This window comes from Danio rerio, chromosome 2, assembly GCF_052040795.2.
Source record: "Danio rerio strain M-AB ecotype USA chromosome 2, GRCz13ab, whole genome shotgun sequence".
Taxonomy (NCBI): Eukaryota; Metazoa; Chordata; class Actinopteri; order Cypriniformes; family Danionidae; genus Danio; species Danio rerio.
The window spans coordinates 49,540,001-49,559,032 of NC_141022.1; the positions used below are offsets into that span (position 1 = coordinate 49,540,001).

Here is a 19,032-nt window from a genome sequence, read left to right on the forward strand (position 1 = left end):
GGGTTTTGATCAGATGACCGGATAGACATTAATACAGGCTCCAAATCGCTGCATCCAGTGGCTTTTCAGCTCCCCGAGGGCCTGACTCACTGAGACCAAGCAGGGCACACAAACAAATGCCACTAGACAACCTTATTCATCGTGAGAGCATGTGTGTGTGTGTGTGGGTCGAGACCAGCAAATCTGATGGACCTTTGGTAATAACTGCAGCATGAAAATCAGCTCGGCTTAGTTGAGTTCTGCCGCTGCTATTCTTGTGGAGATGAGATGAATTTGTTCCCTTTTATTCGCTGAAATGGCATCTCAAAAGAATACTCTTGTGTTTATGCACAGGCTGCCATATGAAGCTGCATCAAGGCTTTGCTTTGTTTGCTTTGAGATTATTATATAACGCTGGTGAATTGAGGCTGAATCTGAGAGGCAACATTTGTTTTGATTATAGTGAAGCTGCAGTTCAGCGAGTTCAGAGTCAAATCAGAAGTCTGATTCATTTGAAAAAATTGGTTCATTTGAACTAGTTGGAAAAACAGAAAATTACTGTATAGATGGAAGGGTTTTTGGTAGTCAGAAAATGCGTAACTTTGAAAATGTGATGTTGAAGAACTCCAATATCTTGTTTTATTGACAATTAAAAAAAAAAAAAAAACTGTACCGTGTATGAACATTTTGGATCATTTTTGCAACAAAAAACCATGATGTACATTTACAATATGTAAATCGCTTCTTAGAACTACATTCAGTGAGAGCTAGATACAGAGCAAGAGAAATTTTGGAGGGCGGAGTCTTAAACCTACAGCCAATGAAAGCAAGATACAGAGAAATAAATGAGCAACCAGGTGAGACACGAGGTAACTAATTAGAGCAATGGGTTACAGATACAATATTCTCTCCCAGTCTAAGTAGAAAAGTAGCCAAGCAACATTGCTTTACAAAATTGTGCGGCAACATTGTACGACAGCCAATAAGAGCAAGATACAGAGCGAGAAAAAGTTTGTGGGTGGAGTCTTAGGCCTACAGCCAATGAAAGTATTATACAGTACAGAGCAGGTAAAGTTGAAGTAAAAAGTCAAAGATTTACAGCTAATGAGAGCAAGTTAAAGTAAAGAGTCAAAGATTTACAGCCAATGTAAGCAATATGCAAAGCTAGAGAAAGTTTGGGAAGAGGAGTTATAGCCCTACAACCAATGAAAGTAGGATACAAAGCAAAAGAACGTTTGGAGGGTGGAGTATTAGATCTGCAGCCAATGAAATCAAGATACAGAGCAAGTGAATGTTTGGAGAGCGGAGTCTTAGACCTACAGCCAATAAAAGTAAGATACAGAGCAAGAGAAAGTTTGGGGGGAGGAGTCATAGACCTACAGCCAATGAAAGTAAGATACAGAGCAAAACCCTTTTAGAGGGTGGAGTCTTAGACCTACAGCCAATAAGAGTAGGATACAGAGCAAGAGAAAGTTTGGAGGGCAGAGTCTTAGGCCCCGTTTACACTAATGCGTTTTAGTTTAAAAACGGCGTTTTAGATCAAAAACGATCTACGTCCACACAAGAGTTTCACCTAGCGTTTCTGAACATATCTTCGTCCACACTACGCCACCAAAAACGTATATCACGTGACCATTCGCACACTCTGGGCATGCGCGTTCTTGCGAATATATATTGCTGCTGTAGTAAAAAAGGCAGCATATAACTGCACAATGACGCCTAAAACAGACAATAGTGCAAACAGCGCTCCCATTTCTGTGTCCATGTTGTTGTTTACAGTTAAGGCATGTCTGTTGTCTTCCGGTAGCGTTAAAGCTATGTGTTATAGTCATGTGATAGGTGCTTGGCGAATAAGGGAAGGATACGCAATTACACAAAAGCCTCAATTAGCTAGCGAATGTTGACAATGCCGCCTCCATTTTCAGATGTCTCGTTTTTCCCCAACCACACTGAGACGGAGCAGCAGCGTTTTAGAATGAAAACAGCCTCTCCAGCATTTTCAAAACGCTCCGTTTTCGGCACTCGAAAACTCCGGCGTAGTGTGGACGGATGGCGTAACCGTAGCAAAACTTATGCGTTTTCAAACTAAAACGCAATAGTGTAAATGGGGCCTTAGACTACAGCCAATGTAAATAAGATACAGTACAAACCAAGTGGATGTTTGGAGTGCGGAGTCTCAGACCTACAGCCAATCAGAGTAAGATAAGGAGCAAGGTAAGTTTGGAGGACAGTGTCTTAGACCTACAACCAACGAAAATAAGATACAGATCTAGAGGACATTTGGAAGGTGGAGTCTTAGACCTGCAGCCAATGAGAATGCAATAGAGAGCAAGAGAAAGTTTGCAGGTGGAGTCTTAGACCTACAGCCAATGAGAGTTAGATACAGAACAAGAGAAAGTTTGAAGGGCAGAGTCTTAGACCTACAGCCAATTAGAGCAAGATAAAGAGCAAACAAAATTTGAAGGATGGTGTCATTGACCTACAGCGAATGAGAGTAGGATACAAAGCAATATATAATTTGGTGGGTGGAGTCTTAGACGTACAGCCAATGAAAGTAAGATACAGTAAAGACCAAGTGGAAGTTTGGAGGGTGGAGTCTTAGGCCTACAGTCAATGAGAGCAAGATAAATAAAAATTTGGAGGGTGGAGTCTTAGACCTACAGCGAATGAGAGTAGAATACAAAGCAAGATATAATTTAGTGGGTGGAGTCTTAGACCTACAGCCAATGAAAGTAAGATACAGTAAAGACCAAGTGGAAGTTTGGAGGGTGGAGTCTTAGAATAAGATACAGAGCAAAAGAACATTTGAAAGGTGGAGTCTTAGACCTACAGCCAATGAGATGGAGATACAGATCAAGTAAAGTTCAGTGGGTAGAGTCAAAGATTGGACTTAGATCACACAATTTTTTAGGGTTTGCATTTTTTGACAAGAATAAAGAAAAGTCTTGAGCAAATACTGAAGTCACACTTGTGCTCTTATGTTATTTTCTGCGAGTTTGGTTATGAAACATAATTTGCAGACCAGACAGAGATGTCCAATATTTGTATTATTAAAAGTTATGCAATCTGTGTCCACAGTTGCTTATCTGTTTTGTATCGTGCACACAGGAACAGCTAAATATATCCTCCAAAATATTCATGTAGTGTGATTTGTAGTGTGATTGGCTTTGTGACTCAGATTCATCAGATAGTGACGACACAACAAACAGATTTAATTTTATCACTGGTGAAATGATGCACACAGTGAGCCCGAAAGATTTGTGTGTGTTGTAAATAAAGCCAGAAACAACATTGTCATTATCTTAACTACTAGAGGAAAGAAAGGGCAGAGCATTTAACCAACTGTGTGCCTCAGCGTGAAAGCGTTTTTACCGGCCACACCCCGCTATTCACTCGCACAAATGTCCCTGGCAGCTCTGTTCAGTAGTTATGTAAGTAGAATGTCTGTATTTGTTGCTCACCCATATAAGTGCGCCACTTTTCATCACAAACCTGTTCATATTCGCTCCCCTTTATTCTGTTCTCAGCACGGCCTTTCCTGGATTATCTTTGTAATAAGCTGCCGACTCTTGTTTGTGGCCCAGGGGCCGGTATTTTCTCTCAGTGTAAGGAGTGTTTCCTGTCATATTTGTCAAAATGCAGGCCGCAGACGTGACTCGGAAAACACTGTAGCTGTCAAGGAGTAACTACGAGGGTGTGTGTGTGTGTGTGTGTATTGTCGCAGGCGAGCTGCAGCCTGTTCAAAAATTTACTGCATCTTTAAAGCGTGTCAAGATGCGGCCTGTCCACAGAGAGGTTGACGGTCCGGGACTGTAATAAATATGGTTGTGAATTACATGTAATATGAAATAGAGAGGCCAAGACTCGACCCTGTTATTTCCCTCATAAATAATGCAATAGAATCTTCCTGCTCTTTTGGAAGAGGCGCTTTTTTTTGGACAATAGAAAGGAATAGTCTAACAGTTCAAAAAGCATAAATACAAATAAATGGCAATGTGCTCAACCTGACCTAACTGTATCAATTTATTAATTAATAACTATGTTTTACTAATTAAATGTGATTTATCTCATCGGCTCTTTAATGTATGTATAAAATGATACATAAAGTATCACTTCATGTTTACACTAGACATAATTATAGATATATATAGACCATTTCAATGAGGTCATGTCATTGACTCATGAAACTTTTTGCTTGTTATCAAACTATTTCATAACTGTAACAAGAGGCAATTCAATTGCTTAAAGTTAAAACAGCTATCGTGACATAATTTATCAATATGTGGCTCTTTCTGGATTCTCGGAAGCCATGGAAATTACAACTGTAAAACAGAAGAAAATGTTGGGACCATTGTTTTTGTTTACATCCCTCAAAATGGTCTATAGTTAGTCCAAAAATGCTGTTGAAGTACTCATTCTCAGGCCATCTAAAATAATGTACAGATGTTTTTTTTTTTTGTTTTTTAGTTTTTTATCCAAAGCTGTGCTTCAGGACCATTTGGCGAGGATGTGGTCTGGTATCAATAAGCATATTTGCTTATTTCATGTGCATGCAGACAGACAGACAGACAGCTTTATGGACGGACTGACGGACGGACGGACGGACGGACGGACGGACAGACAGACAGACAGACAGACAGACAGACAGTCAGTCATCTTTCACAATCATCTTTAGCTTGGCCCACATGCTGTAGTAAATTACAGTACATAATTGGACCAAGTCTGGCTTTCAGACAAAGGCCAAACATGGACCATATCTGGGCCAAGTCTCAGCCAAGTGAATAACACATAACTGGGCCTGAACTGAGTCATATATGTTGGGGTCTGTTCTTTGTACCTCGCTTAAGTGATCTAAGATGATTTGGCAGATCCTGGATCTGTTAATCTTGATAACTGATCTCTGGCTAATTTGGTTCTTCAAACAAGTTCGCGAACCAGATTAAAATGACTGGATGAACTGATATGAGATCGCTGCTTGTGTTGTGAAGACAAATCTATCAATCCTCGAAATCATGATCAGCAATACAGTGATTAACTGACAGCACAGCAGCGTAGTGACATCATCTGAATAATATTCAATTATCCATGTGAGCAAAATTAGCAGTAAACGGTTTGTTAAACTTAAACTTGCATGTGACAAGAATATTTAGCTTTTTTATTTACATTTTATAGCCGATGTTCTTTATTATAGGAGCCTAGGCCTATTTAAATTTCTTAATCAGCTAATTTAAATTATTTTTGCATCAGAAAAGCATTTTGATATTGTTAAAGGTGTCTGCAACTTCAATGTAATTGACAAACCTATGAAGAATTGCTCTTTAGGCATGATATTGACAATGCTTTTTCTTGAAACAACCTGAATGGTACTATTTTCTTTCCTCAAAAATAACTTAAATGTATTTTAAATGTGGGTCAAGATAGGCCAAACATATGTGGCCCACATATACATTTTTAACACCTGGGATAAATATAATATTTGACTTCTGGCCCAAGTCTTGTGTGCCACCTTAAAGACGCAGCCACCTCTGCCAAACCCGGTCCGTGTTTGGCCCACATGCTGTATGCCAGTGCCACATGATTGCCAGCTATGCCAGCTTAATGCCAGAATTCTTTGCTACATGCAGTTAAGGCTTGTCTCTGAAAACTGCTCAATTTAACTGGAGGTAAAAATAAAATTTTAAAAAATGTGAATACCATTGTAAATGATTTTAAATTTCCTACACAGACTTTTTGTTTTTCTTTACAATACATCTGTGGGTTGACAGAAGCCATGTGTATCAATATGAATTAGTTTATATGTTTATGTTTTATAAATATAAAGATTTTAGATGGCCATTACGGACATCAGATTCTGCTACAAATATTCTTTACATTTTTACAGAAGAAATCAAAAACTCAAATACATTCGATAACCTTAGGGTGAGTAAATTAACAGAAAATGTTAATTTTGGGTGAAATATTAATTTAACACCAGGTATAAATAACATCAGGGCAAAATTCAGAAATAGAACCTCATATTCAGTGTACATTTCACTGTGTGTACTAGAATAGCTTTATGTATATTTAATGCAATGTTGGAATTATTTTAAGGATTGCTTCCAAAGTATGGCTCCAAACTGAATCCTGTAAAGTTCTTTACATGATCCCTCTGGGGCATAACAAAAATCCAGCATGATGACATGTCAAAGTAAGCTCAAAACCAGAGTTTCACCGAATTACAACAAGAGGAACCTTAGAGCTCTCCTGTCATACAGGACGGCCTGTGGCAAAATGGAATCCCGTCTTCATTGGCCAGCGGGTTGATTTGATGCAACATCCTGTAGAGGATCGTAGCGGCAGAGGCAGACGAACCCGATGCCCTGCAGATGGTGCCTTCGCTCGCACGCCCGCCCGCCCGCGCGCCCGCCCCGCCGCTCCGCCTCGCACTCGACCGAACGCGAGCGCACAGACGCGTCTCCAGACTGTGCGCTCCCGTGAGCCCTTGTCATTCCTCCCTCTCCACTCCGTCATCTCTCACGCAGGATCGCGCTCTCCGATTTAATTGAAGAAGTTGCCACTGAATAAAAGACACTCCGCGTGGGAGCGAACCGGTGCGCTTTTGGAAACGGGAGATTTCGCTGTTTGGATGCGTTCAGCATTGGATTTGATTCGCACATCACGCTTGTTTCTTCTGTCCAGGATGGGTTTTGTCTCGCTGGTGCTTCTGTGCGCTCTCACCGGGCTGGTGTCCGGGGACAATAAGCCCAAGACATGCTCGGACATCAGACATTTCTACAGCAACAAGGGCTTCAATCTGAACGGAGTCCCGCAAACCGAAATATCCGGTAGGTGAATCGGTCCTGCTGTTAATTCAGATTTCGGCATGGGTGACAGTTGCGATCAAGACTGCTGGATGCAAAGGCAAACTTTAATGCAAGTTGCTAGTGTGCCATTTAAATGCGTTTTCATTCAGTTATCAGCGACAAGGCAAGTTTACATTCAACATAATGATACTCAAAGCAGCTGGAAATGTATTTATAAAATTGATCTGAATCACAGCTTATTTAATTAAAATGATGTTAATAAATGCTTTAAAAATAGTATCAAGATGTTTAGTTGATTATACTCTACTTATCAGCTTTACATATAGGCCTACTTATCGCTTATATATTGAAGGAGTTTTAACATATATAACACATTTATAGCACTTGATTTGTATTTTAGTGTTCAAAACGTGATTGAAATCCCTCACATTAATCTTTATAAAGCCTCGCACTATTGGTGCTAGTTGTAATAAGAACAAATGAAGTGTCTTTGGACATGCATGCATACATACAGAATAAGTTCTCTATATTATTAATATACTGTGCATATATAATCAAAACACTAGCACTAATATGAAATATATTGCTTTCAAACTCTTGATTCTAATTTCTTAATGAATAAATGGTTTTTAATTTCATCACAAGAGAACTATGTATATTATTGACAATTTCACTGGCTTATTGACATTTCCTGCTCGTTATTAAACTATTTAATATATGTACAAGAGGCAATTCAATCATATCTTAATGTTAAAACAGCTATCATAACATAATTTATTAATATGTGGCTCTTTTTGGATTCTCGGAAGCTATAGAAATTAAAAATGTACAAGAGGAAATACGTTGGCACCATTGTTTTTGTTTACATCCCTCAAAAATGTCTATAAAAATTTTTCTGATTGATGAGCCTCTACTGTGTGCGACCTGTTCATTTCTCTCACTCTCTCCCCCGGTCCTCTGTCCTGCACACATCTATGACATTCCCACAGGTCTTTGGACTTCATAATTTTCCATGACCCAGGATTCCATAACAGTTTCCCAGACGGTTTCCTCTGCTGTCAGTCGGTTTGAGTGTGTGGCATAGTTGCGGAGATTTACTGGTGATTATGAGCTTTCTGCAGTCTCTGCTGCTGCTTGTGTGTGTGTGTCAGGGTGGAGTATGCTCTCATCCTCAGTTGCTTCGTGAGGGCAGACTTTTCACTTTTGATTTCTGTGCGAGTCGAAAAGATGAAACCACTGTGGGCGTGCTGTGTGGTGAAAGCTCTAGTGATTTCTCTCACACACCGAAGACCTTGATTTCTCTTTGTTTCATTGAATTTTTCTATCACGAAATTGCTCTGGTGTGCTCAGCACTGCAGCCTGAATGTATTTTTACCCATCATCCTCCTGCATATGACGCACAAGCTCATCCCGGCCGGTATTCCCTAATGATCAGAAAGTGTCCTCCATTTAGAAGATTAATAGAGGTGAAAATCAGACGTAAGCGGCTGTACATTAATGTGATGGAGTTATTATCCTCATAAACACGTACAGCACGTCCAGACGCATTCAATCAGGGTGATGCATCGATTGCTTCAATCAGACATGTTAACACTGCCGGTGAGGGTTGTGTTTAGACTGCATGCTCTGACGTGTCTAAATGATGCAGGTCAATCTCCAACTTCCAGACAGCCAGATTTTAATTGAAAGTAATTGTGTCAGAGTCACAAGTTTCCCCCAGGAAATGTTTTGCAATCATTCTTCATTTTTAAAGCAAAGATGTTTCTCTGGGTCTCCACTCGAGCGCTGACATACTTGTCCTCCCATGCGTAAAACTGAGGGGATCTGATTTTGGTTTTTATGAATATTAAAGATGCATGACTGTTGTCAGCTGTCTGGACAGGAAATCTGGACACAAACTCGGATCTTCTTTAGCGGTTTCTGTGACATTAATAGATCCGCCCGTTTTTTCCATCTTTCTCCTCTTGCATTCTTTCCTCTTGTACTGCTGATCAGCATTAGCCTTGAATGGATGAATGATTTCTTCCATGAAACATTTTTCAATTTTGATCAGGAAGGTCTTAAAGGAACACTCAACTTTTTTGAAAATAGGCTCATTTTACAACTCTCCCAGAGTTAAACAGTTGAATTCTACTTTATCATTTATGATTTATTCATTTGATCTCCAGGGCCCATTTTTTCAAAAGTTTTAATCTGGATAAAATTGATCCGGATTTTGAAATCCTGTTTTTGCAATCCGTGATCACGTAATCCAGCTTTTTGAGTCAGATTTTTAAAGGAAGATCGAATTGATCATTCTGATCCGGATAGGAACTTTACAGGATCACTAAATCTGGATTACCAGTGCTCAAACAGGATAGGAAATCACAATGTAGAACTACAGAATTGTTAAGAGCAACAAGTAGAATAGCCAGTGTGGGGAAAAATATAACTTTGTTTTTATTTTAAATGAAAATACACACATTAAAAAAACTAAAAACAAGAAAAACCCCACCCTATCCTCTTCCAGCAGTCCACTCATCTGAGACCTACAACAAAAACACTGTACATTAAGGATATTTATAACAAGTTTCAAATATAGATGTATTCAATTAAAAAAAAAAAAAGACAATGTCAAAACCTCCACAATAATTTCGGACTTCCTCAGCTGATGTGGAGAGACCAGCTTGTCTGAGCGTAGCCTTTAGGAGGCGGATCTCAACTCTGGCCTTGGTTTGCTGCAGTTTAGTCAGAGTCAGTTGTTCCTCTTCTGCCCTTTCAGTCTCTTTTTGGAATTGTTGAAAGTGATTTAAAAAATCAGTGATTGCCAGTCTTTGCATTTTTTGGTTAATCTGTAATCATTGCATGCATTCTAATAAATATTCTAAAAAGAAAAATATTTCCATTGTGATGAATATATCAATTAATGGCAGAATAAAATCTATTGTTTTTGGTAAATTTTGACAGCCGTTTGGGAAATTAATTTATGAGCCCAAACTCTTTTTACTTTGCTGTAGGCCTATACTGAAAGGCCAAATACGTTAAAGCCTAGCTGATCAGTGTAGCCTGATGGATGAACAAATACAATTAAAACCTTATGAATAAATAGGATATCTTGTAAGATACTGCATGATCCAAATACAGTATTATTTGATACATTTTTGAAGTTTTCATTACATTTTGAGCACAAAATCCAGGTTGAATCCAACCTTCTGATGCGATCAGTTTAATCCTTTTTCTTTTTATCAAAGTGATCCAAATCCTACAAAAAAGGTCTGAAAATCCCAAACCAAAAGTTTGATCCGGATCAAAACCAAGATTAGATTATGTGATGTAATCCGATTATGTAATCCGTTTTTTCTTTTGGAAAATCCATTTTCAAGATTTGATCTAATCCCTTATCCAAAATCCTAGTAGATTACTTTTAAAAAATCCGGACCCAGGGTAAGGCGGGAACACTTTTAGCTCAGCTGAGCATAGATCACAGAATCGAATTAGACCATTAGCATCTTGCTCAAAAATGACGAAAGAGTTTTGACGGTAACACTTTATTTTGATGGGTCATTTGAGTATTAGTAGACTAGCTGTTTAATATCTGTTGATACTGCCCCTTCAACAGGCATTTAACTGACTATAAGAAACTTTGCAATTACATGTCAACTTACACTAACATTAACCCCAACCTAACAGTCTACTGATAATTTAATGAGGATGAGTTGCAATGTAACTTAAATTCAACAAACGAGTCGTCAAAATAAAGTGTGACTGTTTTGATATTTAAATCTGGACTTTTTGGTAGCTACATCGTTTACTAGGGCGAGGTAGTGGCATAGTAGGTAGTGCAGCAAGAAGGTCGCTGGGTCGCTGGTTCGAACCTCGGCTCAGTTGACGTTTCTGTGTGGAGTTTGCATGTTCTCCCTGCCTTTGCGTGGGTTTCCTCCGGGTGCTCCGGAAATGAAAGACATGTGGTACAGGTGAATTGGGTAGGCTAGAATTGTCCGTAGTGTATGAGTGTGTGTGTGAATGTGTGTGTGGATGTTCCCAGAGATGGGTTGCGGCTGGAAGGGTATCTGCTGCGTAAAAAAAAAAACTTGCTGGATAAGTTGGCGGTTCATTCCACTGTAGCGACCCCGGATTAATAAAGGGACTAAGCCGACAAGAAAATAAATACTAGGATCGACAGAAAATAAAACACTATCTTTTCTAGGCTGATATGGCTAGGAACCGTACGGTCTTTTGATCAAAGTCTTTTGATTATTATATTATATTAGAATGAGTGTACGTACACTCATTCTAATATAATATAATAATCAAAAGACTTTGCTTCTACTACTCAGGGTAATGAGTATTGCGCTTTAAAGAGCTGATGCGTTTACGAGTAATTTGTGGATGTGTGTGAACGAAACATTCTGTATTGCATTTACTTATTGCCCAGCAGTCACACAACATCATAAGATGTAAATATTAGGCTAGATTTAGGTTGTGATGTTAGGTGACCAGTGTCTAGGGACAACGTTATTTTGACTACGAATAACAAAGTCAAATGACGTGCTGTCTGCCTGACGTTGGGTTCTGATGTAACCCAATTTTCATTTTCAAACAGAATGCAATGTCCCCACGAGATTGGGATACAACGTCAACCTGACGTCATGTTGACGTCTTGTGTCTGCTTGGTGTTTAAATCCATTTCAGTCACCATAAAGTAAACACCTGTCATTTTTTCATCAGTGACGTGCATTTAAACCGTCTCTGGGTCAATGTGTGTAAAGATTTTGGACATCTTATTGGACACTTTTAATGCTTCCGAACAGTTTACACCAATTATAAATTTACTTTTATATGCAATTTGATTGGACAGGAATCACAGGACTGATTTTTCTAATCCACATAGACAAGAAAAAGTAAAGTAGTGACTGGAGGTTGAAGAAAAGTTTTGAAGTAAAAGTACCAATACTGCACAAAAAATGTTATCAAGGGAAAGTAAAAGTACACATTTATAAAGTACACATTACTTTACACCAGGGGTGCTCAATCCTGTTCCTGGAGATCTACCTTCCTGCAGATTTCAGTTGCCACCCATATCAAACACACCTGAACCAATTAATTAGGACCTGAACACCACTTGATAATTACAGGCAGGTGTGTTTGATATGGGTAGCAACTGAAATCTGCAGGAAGGTAGATCTCCAGGAACAGGATTGAGCACCTGTAATAAGAAAAATAAGAAATAAGAAAAACATCAAAAATTGTTTATATTTTTTTGTGCAAGATGCTAACAGTCTAATTTAATTCAATGAACTATGCTAAGCTAAGCTAAAAGTTTTTCCGCCAGACCCGGAGGTCAGCTGAACGGACTATAAAATGGTAAAAGTCAACTTAAGGAGAGTTGTAATATGAGCTTTTTTAAAATCTCCCTTTAAAAAGCTTATTTTGGTTGTTTTAGGCTAGATTTTGATCGTTCAGCTGGATTGTAATTCATCTTTCGCCATGACTCAGTTGAGATGAACTTGACACCAACCATGTGAGAGCACTGTTTTGGCCCTTGGTCATATTTGCGAGTGTGTTTATGTTTATGTTTTATCTAGTAGAATGGCAGAACCCTCATCTAACGGCAGCTGTCTTTTATCAGTTGCATGCGTTGTGTTTTCCTCATAAGTGAGTAATGATATTCCCCTGGCGGTCCGGAGAGGGGCTCCCACCTCGGCGAACTGTGGCACACCCTGTTAATGGCCCAAACAAGCCCAGCGACCCACACCAGGGCCTTGAGTTATGACAATAGACATGCGTAATCTCCACCTGACCTCATTTCTGAATCATTCAGTGACAGATCAGGTCAAGATGGCTCCTGTCAGCTCTTGTCAGGCTCATCTTGCAAATTATTTTTGGAAAGCAAGCCAAATTCAGCTCACCTTTGTCCTGTGTGCTTCTTATTTTCCATTTTATCGGTCTCACCCTGCTTGTGCTGAACTGTAGATGGAGTTACACCCAATGTAAAGACCATCGTCCTGTAAAATGTTTCAGATTGTTTCTGTGCAGGGGGAAAGAGTTACAGAGCTTGTAACCGTCTCAAATGCTCCAAACATATATCAGATTACTGGAACTAGACTATCAGTTACTATAGATTTTTCTAGGACAGAACAATTTCAGGATCCAAGATACATGGATATAAATAAATCATTTATCAATTAATTAATTAAACAAATTTTAACTAAATTGTGACATTGTGGTCTGTGTAAGTCCATGTGGGATACCCAGGTTTAAGTCCAGCCAAAAATATCATAAAAATTAGTCTGTTAATCATTTACGTACTAATTTACTTACTACTTTAACAATTTACTTACTAATAAAGTATTATATATATATATATATATATATATATATATATATATATATATATATATATATATATATATATATATATATATATATAACTCTCATAGAAATTTCAAATGTTCAGCATTTATTAATTAACTAATTTATTAAACAAAATTGCTCTCGGTTCTATAATGATAATAAGTATTTATTTATTTATTTATTTATTTATTTATTTATTTATTTATTTATTTATTTATTTATTTATTTAGTTATTTATTTATTTAGTTAATTAGGTCATTTTAAAGTATTTCTTATGGTCTTAGAAAAAAATTAGGAAAGCATATTTACTTGAGAATTTTATGTATAAGTTATTTAGTTTAGTTATTTAGTTTGGTTGGTTGGTTGGTTAGTTAGTTAGTTAGGTCTAAGATCTTAAATCATTGTTTATATGGTATAAGGAAAAATTGGGAAAGCATATTTACTTGGGCATTTTATGTATGAGTATACATATTTATTCATATTTTTAGTTAGTCATCTTAAATTTTTGTTAATATGGCAAAAAAGCATTATATAACTATTTCCATCCTTCCTTTGTTATGTACCAACATTTGCTGCCCTTTTGAACTCTGCTCAATACATAATCAACACACTGTGTTTATTCATTCATTTAGTTAGTTAGTTAGTTAGTTAGTTAGTTAGTTAGTTAGTTGGTTGGTTAGTTAGGTGTAAGATCTTAAATCATTGTTTATATGGTATTAGAAAAAATTAGGAAAGCATATTTACTTGGGCATTTTATGTATATTTATTCATTTATTATTTTTATTTATGTATTTATTTATTCATTTATTTATTTATTTAGTTGTTTGTTTATTTATTTAGTTAGTTACTTAATTAGTTACTGTAGGTCATCTTAAATGATTGTTTATATGGTGTTAGGAAAAATTAGGAAAGTATATTTAAGCATGGTATGGATTTATTTATTCATTCATTCATTTCTTTTTAGCTTTGTCCCCTAATTAATCCAGGGTCACCACAGCAGAATGAACCGACTTATTTATTTATTTATTTATTTATTTATTTATTTATTTATTTATTTATTTATTTATTTAGTTAGTTAGTTATTTAGTTAGTTATTTAGTCAGTCAGTTAGGTCATTTAAAATATCTGTTTATATGGTATTGGGAAAAGTTAGGAAAGCATACATACTTGGCCCTTTTGTGAATGAATATGATATTTATTTATTTATTTATTTAGTTAGTTAGTTAAGTCATCTTAATATGGCAAAAAAGCATTATCTAACTATTTCCATCCTTCCTTTGTTATGTACCAACATTTGCTGTCCTTTTGAACTCTGCTCAATACAAAATCAACACACTGTTCGTGCTCACAATAGTCTGATCATCAGGAGCAGAACACAGGATATCTATAACCTGTGGCTTCTTAAACCACATTCACCATAATGATGATGATGATGACACATAGCGCCCCCTAGCAGTGACTCTAGACCCTGCAGTGGTCATAAAGTAGCTGTCATTAGTCATGTTTAAGCCATGGACACAGGCGAGCATGAAAGCACTAATGAGGTCCCTGAGTTGTGAACAAAGCCCACTGGATGATGGCCGCCCGAGCATCTGCTGGAGGCAACCGTGGCTTTCTCAGAAGAGAAATAGCATCACAGACTGCACAAGTCCTTTGTGCATAAATATTTCAATATTTAAGTTGCATGAGCGCTTTCGCTATAGGGCATTGCACTGAATCCCCCCGCGCGTGCATGCAGAGTGCATTGTGCTTTGCATTGATTTGTTGTAAGTGTGTATTGATTTGCATGCATTGATTCTCTGGGGTCACACTGCATGTTTCACAATGAAATGTGTGCATTTGCTTTCTGATGCATTATCCCAGATGAATTAAGAATGGGGCATTCCTCAACTAATGCACACTAGACATGGGATGATAACCGGTATCAAGGTTTACCGTGATTTAGAAAAGTCAAGGCTTTAAAACCACAAAATTTTCTGTTATAGCATTCCTACAGTATATTAGGTACAGATCTTTTAAGGTGTTTTTTCCCTGACTATTTTATTATTTTTTTTGGGCAATAGTATCTTCACATCAAAAGTTACTGGTCAGCCCATGACTCAGGAAACATCTGAAAAACAAATACCTATATAAACGCTTATAAACCAATGTACAAACATTCTATAGACCTGAACAGTGCAGTGGCTTTACTTTATATCCAACAAAAAGATATCCATTGATGCCTTTTCAAGTTGTAAAGTTGTTTTTTTTAAACCAATGAAGATAGCAGAATTTATTTATTTCGTGCCCGTAGCCAGCCTGGTCAAAGGGGTGGTTTCTTTTTTTTTTTTTTTGCTGGATTAACTTGTCAAGTGGTCATCATAATCACACATTTTGATGTGCCAAAAACATCTCCTAAAGATTTAGTGCATTGTCATACACCCGCAAACAATCATACACGAAACAAATCTTTGCTCTTAACAAATGAAATTAAATATTTAGGCTAACGGATGTCTTAAGCGGAGTGCGTACAACACTTGTTCCTTACTCCACAAAATTAAAGGAGTAAAGAGTAAAAGTAAAGAGAATGTAAAGAGATCGAATGGAGAAGGCTCATTCTTTATCCTCACACTGCAGATGGTCTGTTCAACAGTTTTCCATGTAAATAGCAAATGTGGCATAGCACAACGCAACTGACTCTTAAAGGAATTGGGAGATGAGACTCTGACTGGCTTAACACACGTTATGCACAAAACACACCCATAACTCATTAAGAGAATAAGCACAACACTGTTAGACTATGCGCCGGGGGGCAAACTGTATTTTTCCATCTTTAAAATAGCAAAAGTGGATTGCGCCATGCCTTTAATGCTTTGCACCATGTTCTTTATACTTAGTGCCTGGATTGTTAAAATAGAGCCTTCAGATTAAAGCAATATGAAAATATTACTTATCAAAAAAATAGGAAGCTGTTAGTGTTTTTTTAGTCAGAATTTGGGATGCCAAATTTGGCACTTAAGAACGGGAAGTCACACCAAAGCAATAGCCAACAAAGGATTCTGCTTGATCTTAAAGCTTTTTTCGATAGGTTATTTTGGACAAATGTGCTCATGCATGGGCTAAATTCTGGTCCTTTGTCAGTGAGGGGTCAGTCTTTCGAACCACCCGATTACTCCCTGGTTACGAGCCTGCATTTTAATGATTTAGCCTGATATGTTTACTGTTCCAAAGCATTTTAAATGTCTCTTAAAATAAAATATATTGTGTTCAATAGGGAAAAGAAGTTGAAAAGTGAAACCATGGTATTTTTATCCAAGGTTATTATACTGTCAAAATCTTATACTGGCCATGCCTAATGCACACACACACGCACAAACACAAACACACACACACACATAGATAAATAGACATATAGTGAAGTGTTTATAGTGCTGATGCGGTAGATGTTGAAGGCATTAAGCTGTAATCTGCCCTCTGGAGCCTAAAACTCTCCACATAGTGTTTGATGTCATGCGGAGAAGTGGAAGCACCCAGAACACTGCAGCAGAAACAGGGAAGGGAAAACTGATACTGAGATTGCTATTCTAATCTGCTGCTTCAAACATCACTTTAAACAAGAAAAACAGATGGTCGGACTTTTAGAAGTGCTGCACTGTAAAAATAAGCGATTAGTTTACTTTTCAAAAAAGTGAATAAACCCATTGCTTTTAAAACGATTGTTTGACTTTAGTTTTAAAAAGTTAAAAATCATTGCTTTTAAAGGTCCTTTAAAACTACTACTAATTTCCCTTCTAAACATCTGAAAAAAATGTTGTTTTAATATTATTTTAAAACAACATTTTTTCAGATGTTTAGAAGGGAAATTACTAATGCTTTAGAGTAATGGTGTATTTGTTATAGGGTTAAGTCGATAGACTATGCCATCGCCCACGGCCGATGGCCAATAAACATCACAATGCTGAGCCGGCATCACGATCCTCCGACCCACCCCCGTCACAGCAGCAACAAACTCACGAAAAACACGCTCACCCTGTTTACACTTATACGTATTCGTTTTAAAATGGTATTTTTGAACAAAAATAATCTACGTTCACACTAGCGTTTCATCTAGCATTTCTGAAAAACCCTCCTTCCACACTATATCACTGAAAACGCACATCATGTGACCACAAACACACACACACACACAGTCATGTGCTGCAGAGTTTTGCTTGCTACACATCTGAAAACATGCTAGACATACTATTAAGTTTTGTAACTGGCGAATGACATGATCTATTGGGTCTCTGTCATCTTTAATTTGCACGTTCGTGATTTTAGGAGGCATGGATTTGGACGGCAGAGGAGGAGCTGTGTTTAAAAGATATCCGCTTGTTAAGTGTGACGTCACGCGAAGCGGCTTCCGGGTCCAAGCGCTCTATTCAACTGAATGGGGAGACTCATGAAATGGTAATAATAAACGTTTACAAAGCGATTTAATACGTTCGAAAATCACGATCGCAGTATATATGTCCATGCCTAATATCCGATGGCCAGAAACTGACTAGTTTTTTTATAAATTGTTCAATTTTTGGTGTTTGTTACCATACAACCATAGTTTTCTATAACTGCACTTTATAACTTATTCCTGTATCCTGCACTTAGACCTAAATTGCATTTCGTTGCATTGTACTTGTACATGTGTAATGACAATAAAGTTGAATCTAATCTAATCTAATCTAATAATATTGACCTTAAAATTGTAAAAAAAAAAAAAAAAAAAAGAAAGAATAAAAACTGCTTTTATTCTAGTCAAATTAAAACAAATCAGACTTCCTTAAGAAGAAATAAAATATTATGGGAAGTACTGTAAAGATTTCTTTTTCTGTTAAACAGCGTTTGGGAAGTATTTGAAAAAGAAATCCAGAAAGCATCAGAATGGGGAAGAAAGGGGATTTAAATGACTTTGAATGTGCCATGGTTGTTAGTGGCTGGTCTGAGTATTTCAGAAACTGTTGATCTACTGGAATTTTCATGCACAACCATCTCTAGGGTTGACAGAGAACACTTCGAAAATATCCAGTGAGCTGCAGTTCTGTTGGCGCAAATGCCTTGATGAGGTCAGAGGAGAATGGCCAGACTGGTTCCAGCTGAAAGAAAGGCAACATTAACTCAAATATACACTTGTTACAACCGAGATATGCATAAAAGCATCTCTGAATACGTCCAACCTTGAGGCAGATGGGCTACAGCAGCAGAAGTTGAAACTGAAGCTACAATTCACAAAGGCTCACCAAAAATGGACAATTGAAGATTAGAAAAACATTGCTTGGTCTGATGAGTCTCGATTTCTGCTGTGACATTTGGACTCATGAAATGGTAATAATGAACGTTTACAAAGCGATTTAATACGTTCGAAAATCACGATCGCAGTATATATGTCCATGCCTAATATCCGATGGCCAGAAACTGATTAATTTTTTTATAAATTGTAAAATCTTTGGTGTTTGTTATGCAGCAAGCCCAGAGATTGTTGTGTACACTTTGATTTTATATAAAATTTACTTTAATGTGTGATAGGAATAAAATGTGATTATAAATGAATGATTTCTCCACTCAAATGAATGGCGGCTTGGACTCGGAAACAGTATTACCTACGTCACTAACGCGTCACCACTTAACAAGCGGATTATGCTAACCAGTTAGCATTTAGGCAGATCACCTACTGCACCTTTAATGTATTTACTAATATAAACAAACAATTAGTAATACATTTATTACAGTATTGATTAAACTTTGTTAATGTTAGTTAATAGTATTTAAGTTAAATAAAGTTAGTTCATGTTAACTCACTGTGCATCAACAAGCACATCTTTGGATTGTAATAATACATTAGCTGATGCTGAACTATGATTAATAAATGCTTTACAAGATTATTCATGCTTAAGTAATGTTAGTA

The 19,032-nt window shown here is 37.3% G+C and overlaps 1 protein-coding gene and 1 long non-coding RNA gene across 2 annotated transcripts in view; one reads left to right on the forward strand and one right to left on the reverse strand.

Moving 5' to 3' along the window:
• The window catches only part of LOC147846482 (uncharacterized), a 455,407-nt gene that overhangs the window by 166,695 nt on the left and 269,680 nt on the right, over nt 1-19,032 (reverse strand). The gene's annotated exons all lie outside the window — the stretch shown is intronic.
• gpc1b (glypican 1b) overlaps nt 6,364-19,032 on the forward strand; it is a gene marked incomplete in the record, with an annotated part of 153,224 nt that continues 140,555 nt past the window's right edge. The window contains 1 exon segment of the mRNA NM_201020.3: nt 6,364-6,803. Within this exon segment, the coding sequence (NP_957314.2) occupies nt 6,605-6,803 (199 nt within the window).